We start from the raw sequence: 15,286 nt of genomic DNA on the forward strand, positions 1-15,286 counted from the left end.
ACGAAAGCTTTATTAGAAACTACTGTTAAGTAAACAGTTATTAACATGAAGCTGTTTGACATCTGTTTTTAAAATGAGGGCAACATCTACCAAGTGACAAGAAAAACCACCTCCAAATCAAAGAAATTAAAAGGGGGAGGGGGGAACGGGACACACATTAAAGAGGAAGTTCTGAGACAGTGTCTTCAAATGGACCCTTAAAATATTTTTTTGAATGCCTGTGAAGTTCTATGTAAAATGGGATTTCACATTTTAATTTCAATGACTCATTGAAATAGAAGCTGCCTCTTTCCTATGCTCGGCAGTGGCAGGTGTGTTCACTTAATACTGCTCTTACAGTATATTTCAGCACTTCCTTACTGTTGCACCTGGAATTTTGGATACATAAGGTTTGGGATTATTTTGGTTTTTTAAGTCTACTAGGTAGTTTGAAAACAAATAAAAAAAAGTTTGGGGGAGAGTGAATAATGTAATGTTAACCCTTGAACATAAGGGGAAGGGGGTGGGAGGAACTTTGGACTGCTACTCAGTTCTACCTTTAAGTCTATCAAACAAATAGTTTCAGTAATATTTTCACAGTACACTGCAAAAAAACATGTGTGCATGCACAAAGCACCCAAAAAGATCCAGCTATGGCAATTTCTGGATTTTTTTTTTTTTCCCCAGAGTGTTTCTCTTACAAAGTTTGCTTGGAGGACAGGGAGGCATTATTAAGGGTTGTATTGTAGGTTGGAGGCTGGGGAGCTTTTTTGGACAGCTTTTGACCAGTGTCTCCAGTCAGACTTTAATTCCTCCCTTCCCTGTCTCATTGTTTCACATTACAATGATAGCGTTATTATAGCTGTAGCATCACTGACATCAAAGCAGAATTATACTGAATCAAGTTAGGAGATAAGCTCTTACTGGAGAGTGGGTGGCAAGCAACACTTTCTAATTTTTGTTAGGTTGGGTTTTTTATGCTTTCTCTTTCATTGAATCGTGCTAGGTCTTAACTAAATGATTCATGTCTACTTATCGTATTCTAAGAAATGATAAAGGTATTGCAGTGGCAACAAGATTACGCCCCCACACCCCCCCCCAACTTACGTTTCATCTACTGAACACCTATAGTAGTAGTCAAGTAACTAGATTATTCCAGTATGAAAAAGAATGATACTGGCCTTAGTGATGTTGATCTTTAATATGGTTTCTCATTAGCAGGTGCCAATCTTATGACTGCTATGATACTTGTGATACTTCAGATCACTAAAAGGTATATAGAAAAAAATTTTTGCTTCACTCAAAGATTCCTGTTTGTTCACCTGTGCCTATGCAGCTGAAGTCTTTGCAGTCTCCAGAATGCTACTCACTTTCCATTGTTCTCTTCTTAAAGTATACTACTACTTAGATTTTTATTTTAGATGAGCTGTTCGTGTGGCTGAGTTGTTGACCTGTTTCAGTTAAAATGAGGTTTTGGTGTAATTGCTGTCCACCTAAATTTCTGCCTGTGTTTAATAAAGACCTACACTTAAAACTGCTGGCTTCAACTATGGAGCAACTATGCAAACAATTAATCTGGAATATCTTAGAAAGGGATGAGTGTGGAAGGGTAGTGACTTCTCTAGCTGATGCCAAGAGGTAATGTATATATGTACCCTCAAATTTGAACGCTTTACAAGCTTGTCCTGTTTCTTTACTGTGCCTTCCCTGGGTGATCTGATGGCAAACATTAGCACATCTGTAAGTTGTTTTAAAAACGAACCGAATGAACAAAACCCCGTAACTTTTTTGCAATATAGACTCTTGTGATAAGGAATTGTTCTCTCTTACTTCCCCAATTACTTGGAAAAGGCCTCAGATTCAGTAATGTAAGAATATAGTTCTTTAGGGGCACATGAATTGCTGGATCATTAGCTCTAGTTTTCAAATTTGTGGTTGTTGCATTTCTTTTGGTTGTTCGGGTGTTCAGAAAGCAACTATTGAAACATACCTGCTTTGGGGGAAAGCAAACGCTTTGCTTGCCTCCTTGAGAGCAGGATTGATAGCTCTTGAGCATCTGACCAGTTGAACCAAAGTCTCTGTCTTTTGACAACTTTTGTGGATATTTTATGTACCTTCTGCCTTTCTTCTGTTAATCTATTTGGTTCTTCCTTGATTTTTTTTTTAATCCTGGTGTAATCATTGTGTTACTGTTACAGTCATTTCCATTGACAAATGCAAGAACTCTTAATGTGAAGTGAAGGGAACATGTTCTAGATGTGCTTGTTTGCTATTAACTCCCTAGACTTAATCATCTATGGGCTTGGGAGTCCTTATGATTGGTAGAAAAATTTTCGAGGTAGTAGATCATGAAACCATTTACTATTAAGAGTTGGTCACTTGTCCCTTCTTTTAAATAAGCTGTAAAGCATGTATAATGTCAACCAGAAATTATGAAGTTAGTCATGTATATCTTCCCCAAAAGTTTGCTGTTTGAGCCATATGCAGGTTGTATGTTTTAGGGGGCACGAGCAGGGAGGTTTAAGCTTCCTCTGCATACATGTTGTCTTTTAATGTTCATAATCCTAATGGTGCAAGACTAGTGATTAAATGCTGAGTGAGAATAAGAGGTCAAGAAAATGATATATTAGGTTTCATTCAGTTTTTTTTTTTTTCCTGTGAAACACTGGACAAATAACTATTCAGCAGTTTTCCATTCTGTAGTAAGACATTAGCTCTCGCCTCACAGGATGTTGTGAAGCTTAAATCATTGTAAATTGCTTTTAGATCCTCTGTTGGGGAGGTACTGTGGTAGAGTTGTGATGTTGGTGGCATTTTTTGGTTTCCCTTGTGTTGTTACAAGCCAGGAAGTTTCAAATGAGGGATAACATCTTGTCCTTAACTGGCCCCATTTTCCTAAGGTACTTTACAGACTACCAAATAAGAGACTTTTGCATGAAAGTAGGTAAACTTCTTCCTTTGATTTCACAGTCAAAATAAAAATTACTGAGGATAAAAGAAAGCAAATCTTGAATCTGATTTGACTGAGCTTCAGTGAGCTTGGGACAGAATTTTGATGGTGATTATTTTCTCTCCTTCCCACCCCCCCCCCCCCCCCCCCCCCCCCAAAAGAGACTTCTTATATGGCCACTGAAGCCTGTTGATGTTTGTGTAGCTTTGAAAGCAGGGTGGGAACATGTGTTACACACAGACTTTCAGGATTTGCTGTTGGGTGGGAATTTCTTTTGTTACAGACCTCTGTCTTCTGGGCAAGCTTTCAGTGGCGTTGGGGAGCTGCGCGCGAGCAGGCATGCGCGCAGCAGGGGAATGAGGAAGTGGAGCACTTGCTGTCAGTTGACATTGTACAGCAAAGTTTCAGCGAGCAAACAGGAGAGGGAAAAAGAATCTCAGTCTATTGGAAATACTGTTCTGGGCATATTGTATTAGTGTTCATGGAGCTCCCTGGGCGGAGGTAAGAAGCTTTTTTTTTTTCTACCTACTCTTCTCTGATTAGAGATGGGCTTTCTCTCAGTTTTTTTCAGAGGTTTTTCTGTGGAACTAGATATGGAAGACACAGCTAGCATGGTTTATCCTCTTCTGTGAACCGTGAAGTTGGCAGTATGGGGTTTGTGTGTGTGGCTTCAGCATGCCTTTTGAGAACAAAGTTTTGAGTCCCTCTAAACAGCTCATTACTTTTGGCTAGTCAGGGTTTCCCATGGGTTGTCAGGTCAGTTTTTTGCTAAAATGAAACTCAGTATTTTATTTCAAGTACTAAGTTCTCCTCAGGAAAGATACTTCAATGTTCTCAGAAATGCTGCTTATTACATAGAGCACACTGGAGTGGAAAACTTATTCACTAAAATGGGTCTTGTGAAGCACTGGTGAAGATTGGTGGTGTCTGGCACTAGGCAAGTATAGAGGGGTCCAGTTGTTGGGGAGGATTGCACGGTGCATATCTAGTAATCCTGATTTAGTTAGGAATTGTTCTACTATTATCTGTTCATTTCACTTAGGTTGTTGGTTTATTTTTAATCTCATGTGTCAGAGAGGTTTTGAAGTAGTTAATGTGTCACAGAACCAGTCCCACAGGAGAGAGAACTGCATCTTTGGCTAGGTTGCTTTTTCTTAACAATTTCTATGTTACTACCCAGGACTGAGAGTCTTTAAAAGAATTACTAAAATGGTATTTTCTTTATTAGATTTACTTATAGATTAGCCAAGAGCTGTATTTGCGTGAGCAGATCGGTTGGCAAGCCTGAGTTTGTTTTGGCAGTGAGGAGAGGCTTTAGTGTTAAGCTTTGCACTCAATAAGCGTACTTTTATGTTCACTGTTAACTGTTACAGGAAGTTCTGCTCGTTTTATTTGAGTAAGACTCAGCAAAAATGAAACAGCTTCAGGACTAAAGTAAAAGCAGACAATAAAAATTACTATTATTTGGAATTTTGATCTTGAAATGTCAAGAAGATTATGATATTGCTTGGGTAAGAAAAGCTTAGTGAAATGCCATAGAGAGAGATGTAAAAACACGAGAGCAGGTAATGCTCTTAAGAGCTCTTTATATACTGAAACGGCAGAAACTGAGCAGAGGGTGCCCCGTAGGTGTGCTGAGTCATCTGCCTTAGACTGTAACATGACTTACTGTGGACTGCTGCTGAGAAAGATCCGTGCTGACTTGTGCATGACGAAGTGGCACATGATATGTCTGTGCTAGTGCACGTTAGGTCCGAGTAACGTGTTTGTGAGAGAAGTCAGTATATACTTGGTATGTGTAGCGAAGGAGTCGGAGAGTACGATTCATTTAAAGGGAGTTGACTTTTGACTGAAAGCAGAAGATAGTTTTCCTGTATGTCTCATGTACGAAACTTGATGCCAGTGGATATTGGTACAAAGTGTTCTGGATTTTAAAAACATCTTACTCCTGAGGATTGAATCTGCAAAGCTTTCTAGCTCTGTGTGGAAGGCTCCGGTGATCACGGATGTAACGCCGCTTGGACAGGAGACTGCGTTAGCTCTCTGTGTTGTAGTCCAGCAGAGTAAGAAATGTGATAAAGCATTGAGCAGTTTATCCTGGTGGTTTATAGAATGATCCTGTCTTTCTCTGAAGCACTGGCAGGGTCCCAGAGGAGACAGATCACTGATCTGATTACAGCGTGACATTTCCAGTCTGGGTTGAAGGATGGAATTTCAAGGATTTGGGGGGGGGGGGGGGCAGGGAGGGCCCAGGAGGAGGAGAATTTTTTTCAGGTTCCTCTCGCTGTGGATAAAAACCAGCTTATGCAGGGCTACTGAGGAGGAAGGGACTTGCATACAGGTATTTCATATGTTCAAACTCAGAAATAACAAAAATCTGTCTCTGGTCCCAATGTAGTATTTGAAGTTTATGTCTTGGGACATCTTCATTCTTAATTACAGCTTCTTGTCCTCCAATTTATGTACTGTGGATGTGTCTTTTTAGTTTTCTTGGTTTTGGCATATCTTTATTTTCCTCAATCATGCATGAAAAAGTGTGTGTATATGTCTTTAAAGTGTTGGAAACTAACAGGCATGAAATACTTAGCAAATTGAGAGGGTAGGTTAAATGTCATAATAGTACAGGAAGAGGGATTAAGTGTTGTACCACCATAAAAGTGTGAATATGCTTTTTCTACCTTATTACTACAAGGAAGTGTTCTCTTTCTCTAGTGATGATGGTTCCAATAGCTGTCTGTGATAATGAAACTGTCTTGTTTCCATCTTATTGCCATTTGTAATCTCCCATGTTTAAAGTAGCTCTTCAAAGTTAGGGAATATTTTGTTTCCAATTATTTCCAAGGTCATAGCAAGTCACAGACCTTGCAAAACACTGCATATCTTTCCCAGCTTCATATGTACACCACATCCATGTGCTTTGTGCCTGGGAGAGATTTATGTTGTATCTCAGCGCTTGACTGCTTCCTTGTCTGAAGATTGAAGATCCAGCAGGAAAACTGGACCATGCACGTGGAAGGCTGTGGCAGCAGCAGCAGTACTTGGTTTGGTGCCAGCCTGTATGCACGCAGCTTGTGAACCGTCAGTCCCTGTGATGCCGTTCCCATCTTACGCGGCACCGGAGGAATTCCACAGTTCTGTGCTGATCTGCTTGGGAGATTTATTAGCAGAGTGGGGTTTGTTGCTCAAACAGCTATTCTTTTCTCCTGTGGGGAAAAGGTTGGCTGGATCAAGTCAGTTAGCCATCTGCTCCAGCAGTTAGACTGTGCTGAAATAGATGATTTCCTGAGATTTCGCCCAGCTGTATTTTGTATTGTCGGTGCTATCTGTGTCCTTCCTCTGGCATTTGGGCACCAGTACATGTCCACAGGCACTGCAGAGTCTGAGTAATGAGGGGTAGGAGAGAAGCCCATCGTGGGTAAGGGGAAACTGTCACCCACTGGTGAAACATGCCTCTCTAGTGATTGCATATCCACAGTAAGGTCTGTGGGTTTTCTGTTCGCGTGTGGTGTGCCCTTCTAATTCTGGCGATTCGATGCCAGGCTTGGGCTCATTAGGACCCTTCGGAGAGTTACGCTTGTGTGTAAGCTTTGCTTCTGTTGTTCTGCAGCCGTTTGAGACCTGCCTTGATAAGGGATCAGGGATGCCGCTAATTACTCCCTCCCTCCCTAGACTCCCCAAACTTCTCTTTCAACTGTTGAGATTGTAAATAAATATGACCTATTTCATTACACTAGTTGTCTGGTGTGGCCAGAGGTACAGGTAGGAATGTCTCTGTTTTTTTGGTTTGGTTTTCTTTGGGTTTTGTTTGGGTTTTTTTGTTTGTGGGTTTTGTTTTTTTAAATAGTTATCTCATGTTAAAGTTGTGTTCAAGTCCTTTTTCCCAGTTCAGAGAGCCTGGGATGGTGGACTATCCGTATCCACATCCACATCTGCTTTTTAGTATAGATGGTATAGCTGTTTGCTTCTGGTTTTCAATTTCCTCAGTAAGAAACTGCTCTTTTCCTTAATGCTCAGTTAATAACCAGTGTTTCAAATAGACTGTTCAAATTGTTTCTGAATTGCAGATGTGTCTGGGAAATTGTTGGTGGATATTTTAATTCCAGTGTGGTAGAAAGGAAGCAATATGATTCAGCTCTTAAAATTTAAACCTCAAATGGTACTTCATAACACAGCAATACATAACTAGATTTGTCCAGCTGTGTGCTGCTCTTTGTTGAAGGGGTTTTGTGGAATTTCAAGGTGATTTATATTACAGATTTGGTTTACAAAGAATGATTGGCATACTTGATACCAAGATTTACTTTATTTATTTATTTATATATAAATAAAAATAAAAGGGACAGGGACGGGGGGAAGGCTTGGAAATAAATTTCCTGGATGTTTTAAGCAGTTAGCTCAATCAGCTTACAAGTATATATGTTTTCCTTTGGGTTATGATGATACAATAGTAATGGGAATGATTTGACTGTCTGCTGACAAGATGAAAAAAGAATATTGATGTGCTATTAAAGAGGTCATTTGCAGGGAGGGAAAACCCTGGACAATCTTGGCAGATCTTTTAGTTGTGCAGTGATGTCAGGATTAACCACGTGGAGTACCTTCCTCAGTACCATGCTGTCTGCGTAGTATTGATTTCTTATTGATTCCTTGTTGCCTGGTAAACAGTGGCTGTGTGGCATTGTACGTTGTCTTTTGAAGACAGAAGTAATTTTTTTTATTAGCTTTAGAACTAAGCTTTAACGTTTTGTTGATGAAACACGCCTAAAGCTTAACTAGTAACTCTTCATTGTTGGCCTTGGCAAAATGATATTAACCGTGAATAACATTGCACTAAATTCTGGAACAAAAGCCTGAGGCTTTTCAGAGTCTCTGTTTAGCATTAGATTTTTGTTGCTGTTTTAAAATGCTTTGATTCTGAATTGCACAAGTCCTAACTTGACGTTTCTCTCTTTGCCTTTACTTAGAATGGAGATTTTAATTTTGAGGTTTTTTAAGCTAAGATTTGATAAAAAGTTGCTGTTTTGCTTATATAAGAGCTTTCTATCTGAACAGATATTAGCAAGCAAGTGCATACTCCTTGGTATGAAACTTAAGGCAATGGTGTGTGGGAAAGTGAAACTAACACACTTGGATGGTTGGGGTGGGGTTTTTGTTACTGTTGTGCTGCTTGATTTAGAAAAATCTGTTTGGTAGTAAATCTGTGTCACCTGGGCTGTTTTTTGCTAACCTCACTGGTGACAGACAGACATGAGAAATTTTTTTATTACCTATTTTTCTTTTGATAATGATTCTTTGCATATCACTTCACTTGTCTACTCTTATATTTCTCCTCAGATGTGGAGTTCTGCTGTTGTTTAATTTTTTTGTCCCAAAGAGATGTCTTGTCATCCATTCCCTTATAATTAGTAACATTTAATCCTTTCAGCATTTTGATTCAAAAGTGCCAAGTAATAAAGACCTTCCAGGTTCTCCTCTGTCATAGTGTTTCAGTGTAATCTCTCAAAGCATTAAAAATATTACTTTCGCTGTCAATGTAATCTTTAGGTAGGCAATTAGTGGTATAAATCAGGGCTAGGAAAGGGTCCTTGAGAAGCAGTTGTCACTCTTCCCGTCCAAAATGACTTCTAGAAATTTTCTTCCTGCCTTTAGGGGATGGAGCTGCTTGGTGGGCAGACTGAGGGCAAATTATCAATGCTGAATTATACCCAGCACTGCACAGAGGTTCACAGGGTAACTGAAATGTGACCGGATAAGCCCATGTGGTACTGTGCAACTCTGTACAGATCAGCTTGTGCAGAGGTGCTATAGTAGTAGTACATAATGTTACCTAGCAGTGTGCGTGAGCTGCATTGCATGCAGATGGTGTTTGTGCTCTGAGCCATTCATCCATTTTTTTCTTAAGGTTATGACAGCTCAGATGTTTTCACCGAGTCATTGTGTGCCAGTTCAGAGCCCACTGAACTTGGAAGGAACCTTGCTTGTGATAGAGGTTTTGGATGAAGCCTTGTCAAGCAGAATTACTTAACACTTACAATGAATAGTGTAGAAAAAAAAAAAGTTTTAGTGGAATAAGCTCAAGAGCATTTCAAAAATCGTCTTTTTTAATTCAAATTTGGTTGATGTTAATTGGATCATTTGTAAAGAAAAAAGAGAACATAAAATCCAAAAGCTAATTAGTCTTATAACTTCAACGAGATAGTTATCTATCTTGATTTTTTTTTTTTCTTTGAAAAGCTGCATAACAGCAGAAACTGTTTTAAGTGGCTTTTCTAGTGCCAGAGAGTAGCTGGAATTAAAGCAAGTCATGACTCAGTCCTCTATTTAATGTCAGAACTGTGCTCCTAGTTCAGCTACGCATCTACAAGTGGTATTTACCCAGCACAAAAGTTTTCACTGGCCAGTTCCAGTAGAGAATGCTAACTTTCTGTTTCTGTTTTCTTTTAGGTTATGTTTCACACTATGTGCTGACTGTCTGTACTTACAGAAGATATTTAAAAACAAACAGACTTTTTTTCAAAGATTTTGATTCCAGTGGAATCTGTGCTTTAGATTTTTGTCTTGTCAATTAACTCCTGAAGCAATGCCTGTACAAGCTCCACAATGGACGGATTTTCTCTCCTGCCCAATTTGCACACAGACTTTCGACGAAACGATCCGGAAGCCTATCAGCTTGGGTTGCGGCCACACTGTCTGCAAGATGTGCCTCAACAAGCTCCACCGTAAGGCATGCCCTTTTGACCAGACCACTATAAATACAGACATTGAACTCCTTCCTGTGAACTCAGCCTTGCTGCAACTAGTGGGTGCTCAGGTATTGGTGCCTTCTTTTTTTTTTTTTTTTTTTAACATGTTTCTATGTTGTCTTCCTTATTTCTTTTAGACAGACAATTAATGAATAAAGAATCTGACTCTGTTAATAGTGTATAGAGTAGACATCTACCTTTTTGTAGACTGACGAATACAGGTTGTAGACCTTTGATATGCTGAAATAGAGGTGCCTGGAACAGCAGTTCAAATCTTGCTTCTGCTGGTTACTGACTGTGATTTTGTGTTACATCCAATTTACTGTAACCATGGGCTGTCACCAGAAGAGGCTGGATCTGTTCCCTTCCTTCTTCCCTAATTTGCATCTAGTCATGCTCTCTCATGAAGATGAACTGGATCAGTGATCTGGTGGGAAGCCATTCTTTTTCTGTGTTGCTTGCTTTACCATGTTCACCCTACGGACTCATGATCTGCTGTCCCAAAAGCAGGAGCAGGGAGTAAGGGAAGTGGGACGGACCCTTCTGGTAGCAGCCTTTACACTGCCTTATGTTTAATTTGAAACAGTGCTCTGGAGAGCACGTGTTATTCTAAATTAACATGTGTTGAGCTGACATGTTAATCTAAATCCATATAGGTGAATGAGAGGAGCCTGCCTGAGACTCCCCTTTCTGCTGGAACCGGTACTTGTGAGGTCACCTGAACCGGTGATCTGATGGGGATGAGTACTCCAGTGGCACTGGTACTGACAGCAGCCGGAGAAAAGGGGCAGGGATGTGTGAAAAGCAGGATTGCCCTGTTCGGTTGCAGCACAGGCTTAAATGGGCACAAGCTTATCAGGGTTAGGTCACTGGTGGTTTCCTGTGACCCATACCTCCCAAGGTTGGACAGGATTGTGGGCTTGGGGAGAGGAGGGACAATCGTGTCTAACTTATGCGTGAGGAACAAAAATGTAGACGGGATGCAGTTATCACAGTGGGGTTATTGTTTCATGTTGTTCTATGTCTGGGCTCAGCTGAGTTGGAGGCAGCAGGAAATTCAGTGAGATCCATAGCTCAGGGAAAAGCAAAGAGCTATGTTGTGGAGGAACTTTAAAACTTACGCTTTTCATTAGGTACTGTGACCTAGAGATCCAGACGTGGTTTTGCCGCTTCTTTTTTAGTTTTTGGGTTATCAAGTAATATGGCTAATTTGGTGTTCTTTGGAGGTGTATGGCATTAGAAGTTATTTCAGAAGTTTAAAAATTGCATTGTTTCTGGCTGTGCTAAGTGACTCATCCTGCTCTGCAGGAGAGGGCAATGAGACTGTGTGCTTCCATTTCTGTGATGTGTATGCCGCCATCTTTGAAGAGCTTCAAAGCAGTGTGAAATCCGTGTGTGATGCCATAAATAAATATTGTAATTCTCTGCCTCCCTTGTATCTTCCTTCCTCTCTGGAGTTTTCTAGAATAGCTCCAGCTGTATCCAAATGTCCACATTTATGATAAATGTCTTTTTTTCCTCCTGCATTTTTTGGTTGGTTTGTGTGCATTCGTTAAGCTTTGTGAGAAGCTGTGTGATAGCTTTCACTTGATCTTTGCCTGAACTAAAATTTCCCTAAAAACAAGATCCTCTGGAATGAGATGAAAAATCACCCTCCCTCTGTTACAGATAACTCAGAATTTCATTCTGATTTTGCTAGTTAGCCAGCCAGAGTTTCTTCATCCATACATGTGTCAGTATAAAGAGGGAAGAGTGTCTTTATGATGGTGGTGTATCTGTCTTGAGAGTGCTCTGAACTCTAGGTTCTGTCTTTGAACTAATGACATAATTTTTGTGCTCCTTTTTATATCTTAAATTTTTATGTGATCAAGATTCATAGGACTTTGTTTCATGGTGACCTTAAAGCTGCAAATGCCACCAAAGAGTATTCCTTTCCCCCTCTTTTTGCCACTCATTCCTGCATGTATGCAGCTTGTTGCAGTCTCTTACCTAAACAATAATTGGTCATCTTAGCTGGGTTTTTATTACTGACAACTCTCCCCCTAAAAGAAATTTGCACTACCTCCACCCCAGCTCCTAATTTCAATGATCTTGTGAAGGAAATCAGCATTCAGTATAACTCACCCTCCTTTCTCTTCTTTCCCTTTCCCTTCTTGGCACCTGTTATAGTGTTTACCAGACTATGGAGTACTAGAAAATAAGCACACTACTTCGCTGTGAAGGACGGGGAAACAGTCGCTATTTTCCACTAGTCTCTCTAAGGCCATTTTTTTATCCTTTTATGGAAAAGGGCTTGGTTAAGAAAGGGGGGGGGGGGGAAGAGGGAGTACTTGAGAGAAACTACAGTAATTTTAACTCTGTCTCATAAAGAACGTGGGCTCTTTGGTACACATCGACAAACATAATCCATGAGCAGCAAACCAGCTTACAGAGCATGAGTAGTATCAACAACTTGAATGAAACAAAGCCTGTTTTCTCATTCCACTTCTTGGTTTAGTTTCAGGAGGGTGTACGTGTCATTAATGTTCCATAATCTCCAGCAAACCCTTGTGCACCTTAACCTGAGTCCATGGAGACGTGTAATACTTTTAATTTTAAATGATAAATTGAAAAAAAACAGGTTTCATTTTAGAAGGAAATACAGTACAACACAATTAAAGCTTTTATCTGGTAGGGGGGTGGGGGGGGGGAAAGAACAGTTTGTTCTTTTCCCTTTGGGGAGGCTTCTGAGAAGTTCACACATTTATAAGCGTTACGTGCTTTTTTTGCTGGAGGCAGAGGAGGAGACCAGGCAGTTTGAAGAAACAAATCTGTTCTGCTGTGACTGACAGCAATGATAGGATTCCAGAGCAAGTCACGTTGGTTGACTTTCATGCAGGCACAATGGGTGAAATAAGCAGGACTGTACTTCTGGGGAAAATGTACTTTGTCACACAGTCACCCGGGAAAGCAGTAACCTGTTTCTCTGACAGTAGCATTATCTCTCTGTGTAGGTTTTGTCACTTTAGCAGTGAAATGAGTTGGTTTCTTACTTGAATTACAGACTGTTCCTCAGTTTTCCATGTCCTCACCTCTTTCCAAAAACGAAACCTGTTACCCAGGTTATAGCCACCCTTGATGTGAAAATAAGAGAGACTCAAATTCCTGCTCCCCCACTGTAGCATGGCACATACACATCAACAGTGGTTACAGGGTCTGCTCTGGAAGGCAGTGGTCAAGCAATTCAGCTCATATAGATAAGTTTAGCCACATAAGATGATGCTGGGGAGGGGGAGAAGGGACTGTACGGGGCAGATGGGAATTATTATTCTGGGAGAGCTGGAAATAGTTGAGTGCCTAAGCAGGAGCTAAGCCTATTGTGAGGGAAGGGAGGCACAATGGCCTTGAACACAAATCAAAAAGTCGTTCATGGGATACCTTGCTCTTTAAACTTCTTGGGTAAAGAAATCCCTTAAGCCAGTTTCTATGGGGTTGAGTTTTGAATTTTTACTATTTAAACATCCACGTATTACTCAGTACATGTAACTATTTTAAACATCCACCATGCCAGTGTTTTGAAGGTGCATAATCGTGGATCTGTCATCTAATCTCTTCCCTCCTTGTTTTTTTAACACATGAAACAGCAGCGTGCACGTTCCAAACAGGTGACATTAAGTGGCAAAAATTCCTGTGGTGCTTTAATTTCTTTCATAGTCTCCTGCTGGACATGATAAATACAATTCTAGACATTAGGCAATGGAGTCACATATATGAAGAGAGAATGGGTGGAGTGATTTAAGATCACTCATAGCCCTTTCAAAAGGGGAAGTTTATAATTGCAGAGATATTAGTGGCACGTTTGATAATGTTGTATTGTAACTTTTGGTGAAATGAGGTGCCACAAAAGAGGAATTATCTGTTCTGAGTGCAAACTCTTGAGGAACTGAAGACAGCAGGGTTTCAGTTTTGTTTGGTTTTGGGGTTTTTTTTTTGGCAGGAAGCAAATAATCTGTTTGCAGGGGGAGAAATATTGGGGGAAACAGTTTTCAAACCAGACAAAAAGGGATTTGTTTGGTTTAAAATGTTCTCATTCTGTGCAATTAAATGTCTAATGGTAATTAGTGACAGCTCAAGCTGACATCCTTCATCAAATTATGCTTAAATCACCAACGCAAAATCACTGCCTGGTATGAGATGATGCTTTAGCATTCTTTTCCGGTCCCTTTCCTCATGCTGTCATAACCTGCCTCTTCCCACAGCCACAAATAGTCATGCTGATGGGTGGCATTCCACTGCCAAGATACTCGAAGTCATTGCCAAGGCAGATGCGCACAAAACAATCACAAATTTAAAGTAATTAAACAGATGAGATTATTTTTCCTGTCTTGTTCAAGTCCCCCTTGGGAGGTGTTTATTATATTATGTAAATATATTTGCAGTGAAAACTGATTAAGGGTGTGGTGTCTGAGAGAATGGAATATATTGAATGAGGATGAATATAATGAACTCACTCTGCAGGGCATCTATTTTGAGCCTCTCAAGAGGCATTGTAAACAGAAGTGACCATAGCGTCCTGTGTGCTGTTGAAAGGATATTTTGCGAAGAGGAAGCCAAAATGTTTTGAAGTAGAATTATTTCTCAGATGTCCTTCAGCAATTCCATGACAGAGCCAAAATTACAAGTCAGATCTCCTGTGACTTTTATGAATCATGTCTTTACCATTTTTATCTTGGTAGATGCTGTTCTTAGGGTTGTTCTAACCCTAAAATATTAAAGTCTTGGAAGTGCATATAATAGAACCAGCAAAAGGGCAAATTATTTGTAAGTTTTACCACAAGATATATCACGAGCGAAGATAAAGTGCGTGGAGAAATACATGCTCTTCTGAAGACTACTACTGAAACCACAAAATAAGCATCTTGTTTTATTGTTCAGTACTACACTTGGACCAACTTAGGGTGAAAGTTAAACTCTCATCTCTTTTGGGCTCATTTTGCAAACAATACAGTTGTGCAAGGCTTTTAGATTTTTACACTGAAGCTTCCCTTGCAAAGAGAAGAAGTGGTAAGAATATGCAGACATGCAGTATTGAAGAGATTGATTAACTCTTGGAAGTTTTTGTATGCCGGCTTTTTCCTGGGGGAGGGGGGAAGTTTTCTGTTAGTTGCCTAGACAGTCCTTGTGTCTCGCTGGTGGAGTTGTGCTGTGTATGGCATTCCGAACCACTGCTGTGAATGTGTGTGCTAAACCTACCTTAATTCACGATTGAAATCCGGGGCTGAACGCGGCTTCCCATCCCATGTCTGTTCCAAGCCCTCTTTGTCTGCTGGGTGTTGCGACGCTGTGGTTGTATTTCAGGTTGTTGCCAGTGCCAGATTGAATGCTTGCAGGAGTAAATAGGAATTTGCACAAAATATATTACAGCAGTAAATAGGGCAGGGACATGTAATCTCTGTCTCAGCACAAATGCATGAGATGTGCATTGTTTGATCAATAAGCCAGTTCTACTTGTATAACTTCTCAGACAGAAGCATACCACTAAAATGGCAGTGGCTTTGAAAAGGAGGTGGAGTATTCTGTTAACATGAAAGCAAATATTGAAGGTGTTAATACTTGTTTTCCAAATCCCAAGACA

At 40.2% G+C, this 15,286-nt stretch overlaps 1 protein-coding gene across 20 annotated transcripts in view; it reads left to right on the forward strand.

Moving 5' to 3' along the window:
- RC3H1 (ring finger and CCCH-type domains 1) overlaps positions 1-15,286 on the forward strand; it is a 75,177-nt gene that overhangs the window by 13,692 nt on the left and 46,199 nt on the right. For 17 of the 20 annotated variants that reach the window (XM_075760516.1, XM_075760501.1, XM_075760504.1 and 14 more), the window contains one exon: positions 9,374-9,740. In XM_075760516.1, coding sequence (XP_075616631.1) covers positions 9,510-9,740 — 231 coding nt within the window. In that variant the 5' untranslated portion in view covers positions 9,374-9,509. Of the gene's footprint in view, positions 1-3,286; positions 3,431-9,373; positions 9,741-15,286 lie in introns of those variants that run through there. The other 3 variants (XM_075760509.1, XM_075760512.1, XM_075760497.1) reach the window with 2 other exon arrangements.

The sequence above is a fragment of the Balearica regulorum genome, chromosome 8 (genome assembly GCF_011004875.1).
Source record: "Balearica regulorum gibbericeps isolate bBalReg1 chromosome 8, bBalReg1.pri, whole genome shotgun sequence".
Lineage (NCBI taxonomy): Eukaryota > Metazoa > Chordata > Aves > Gruiformes > Gruidae > Balearica > Balearica regulorum.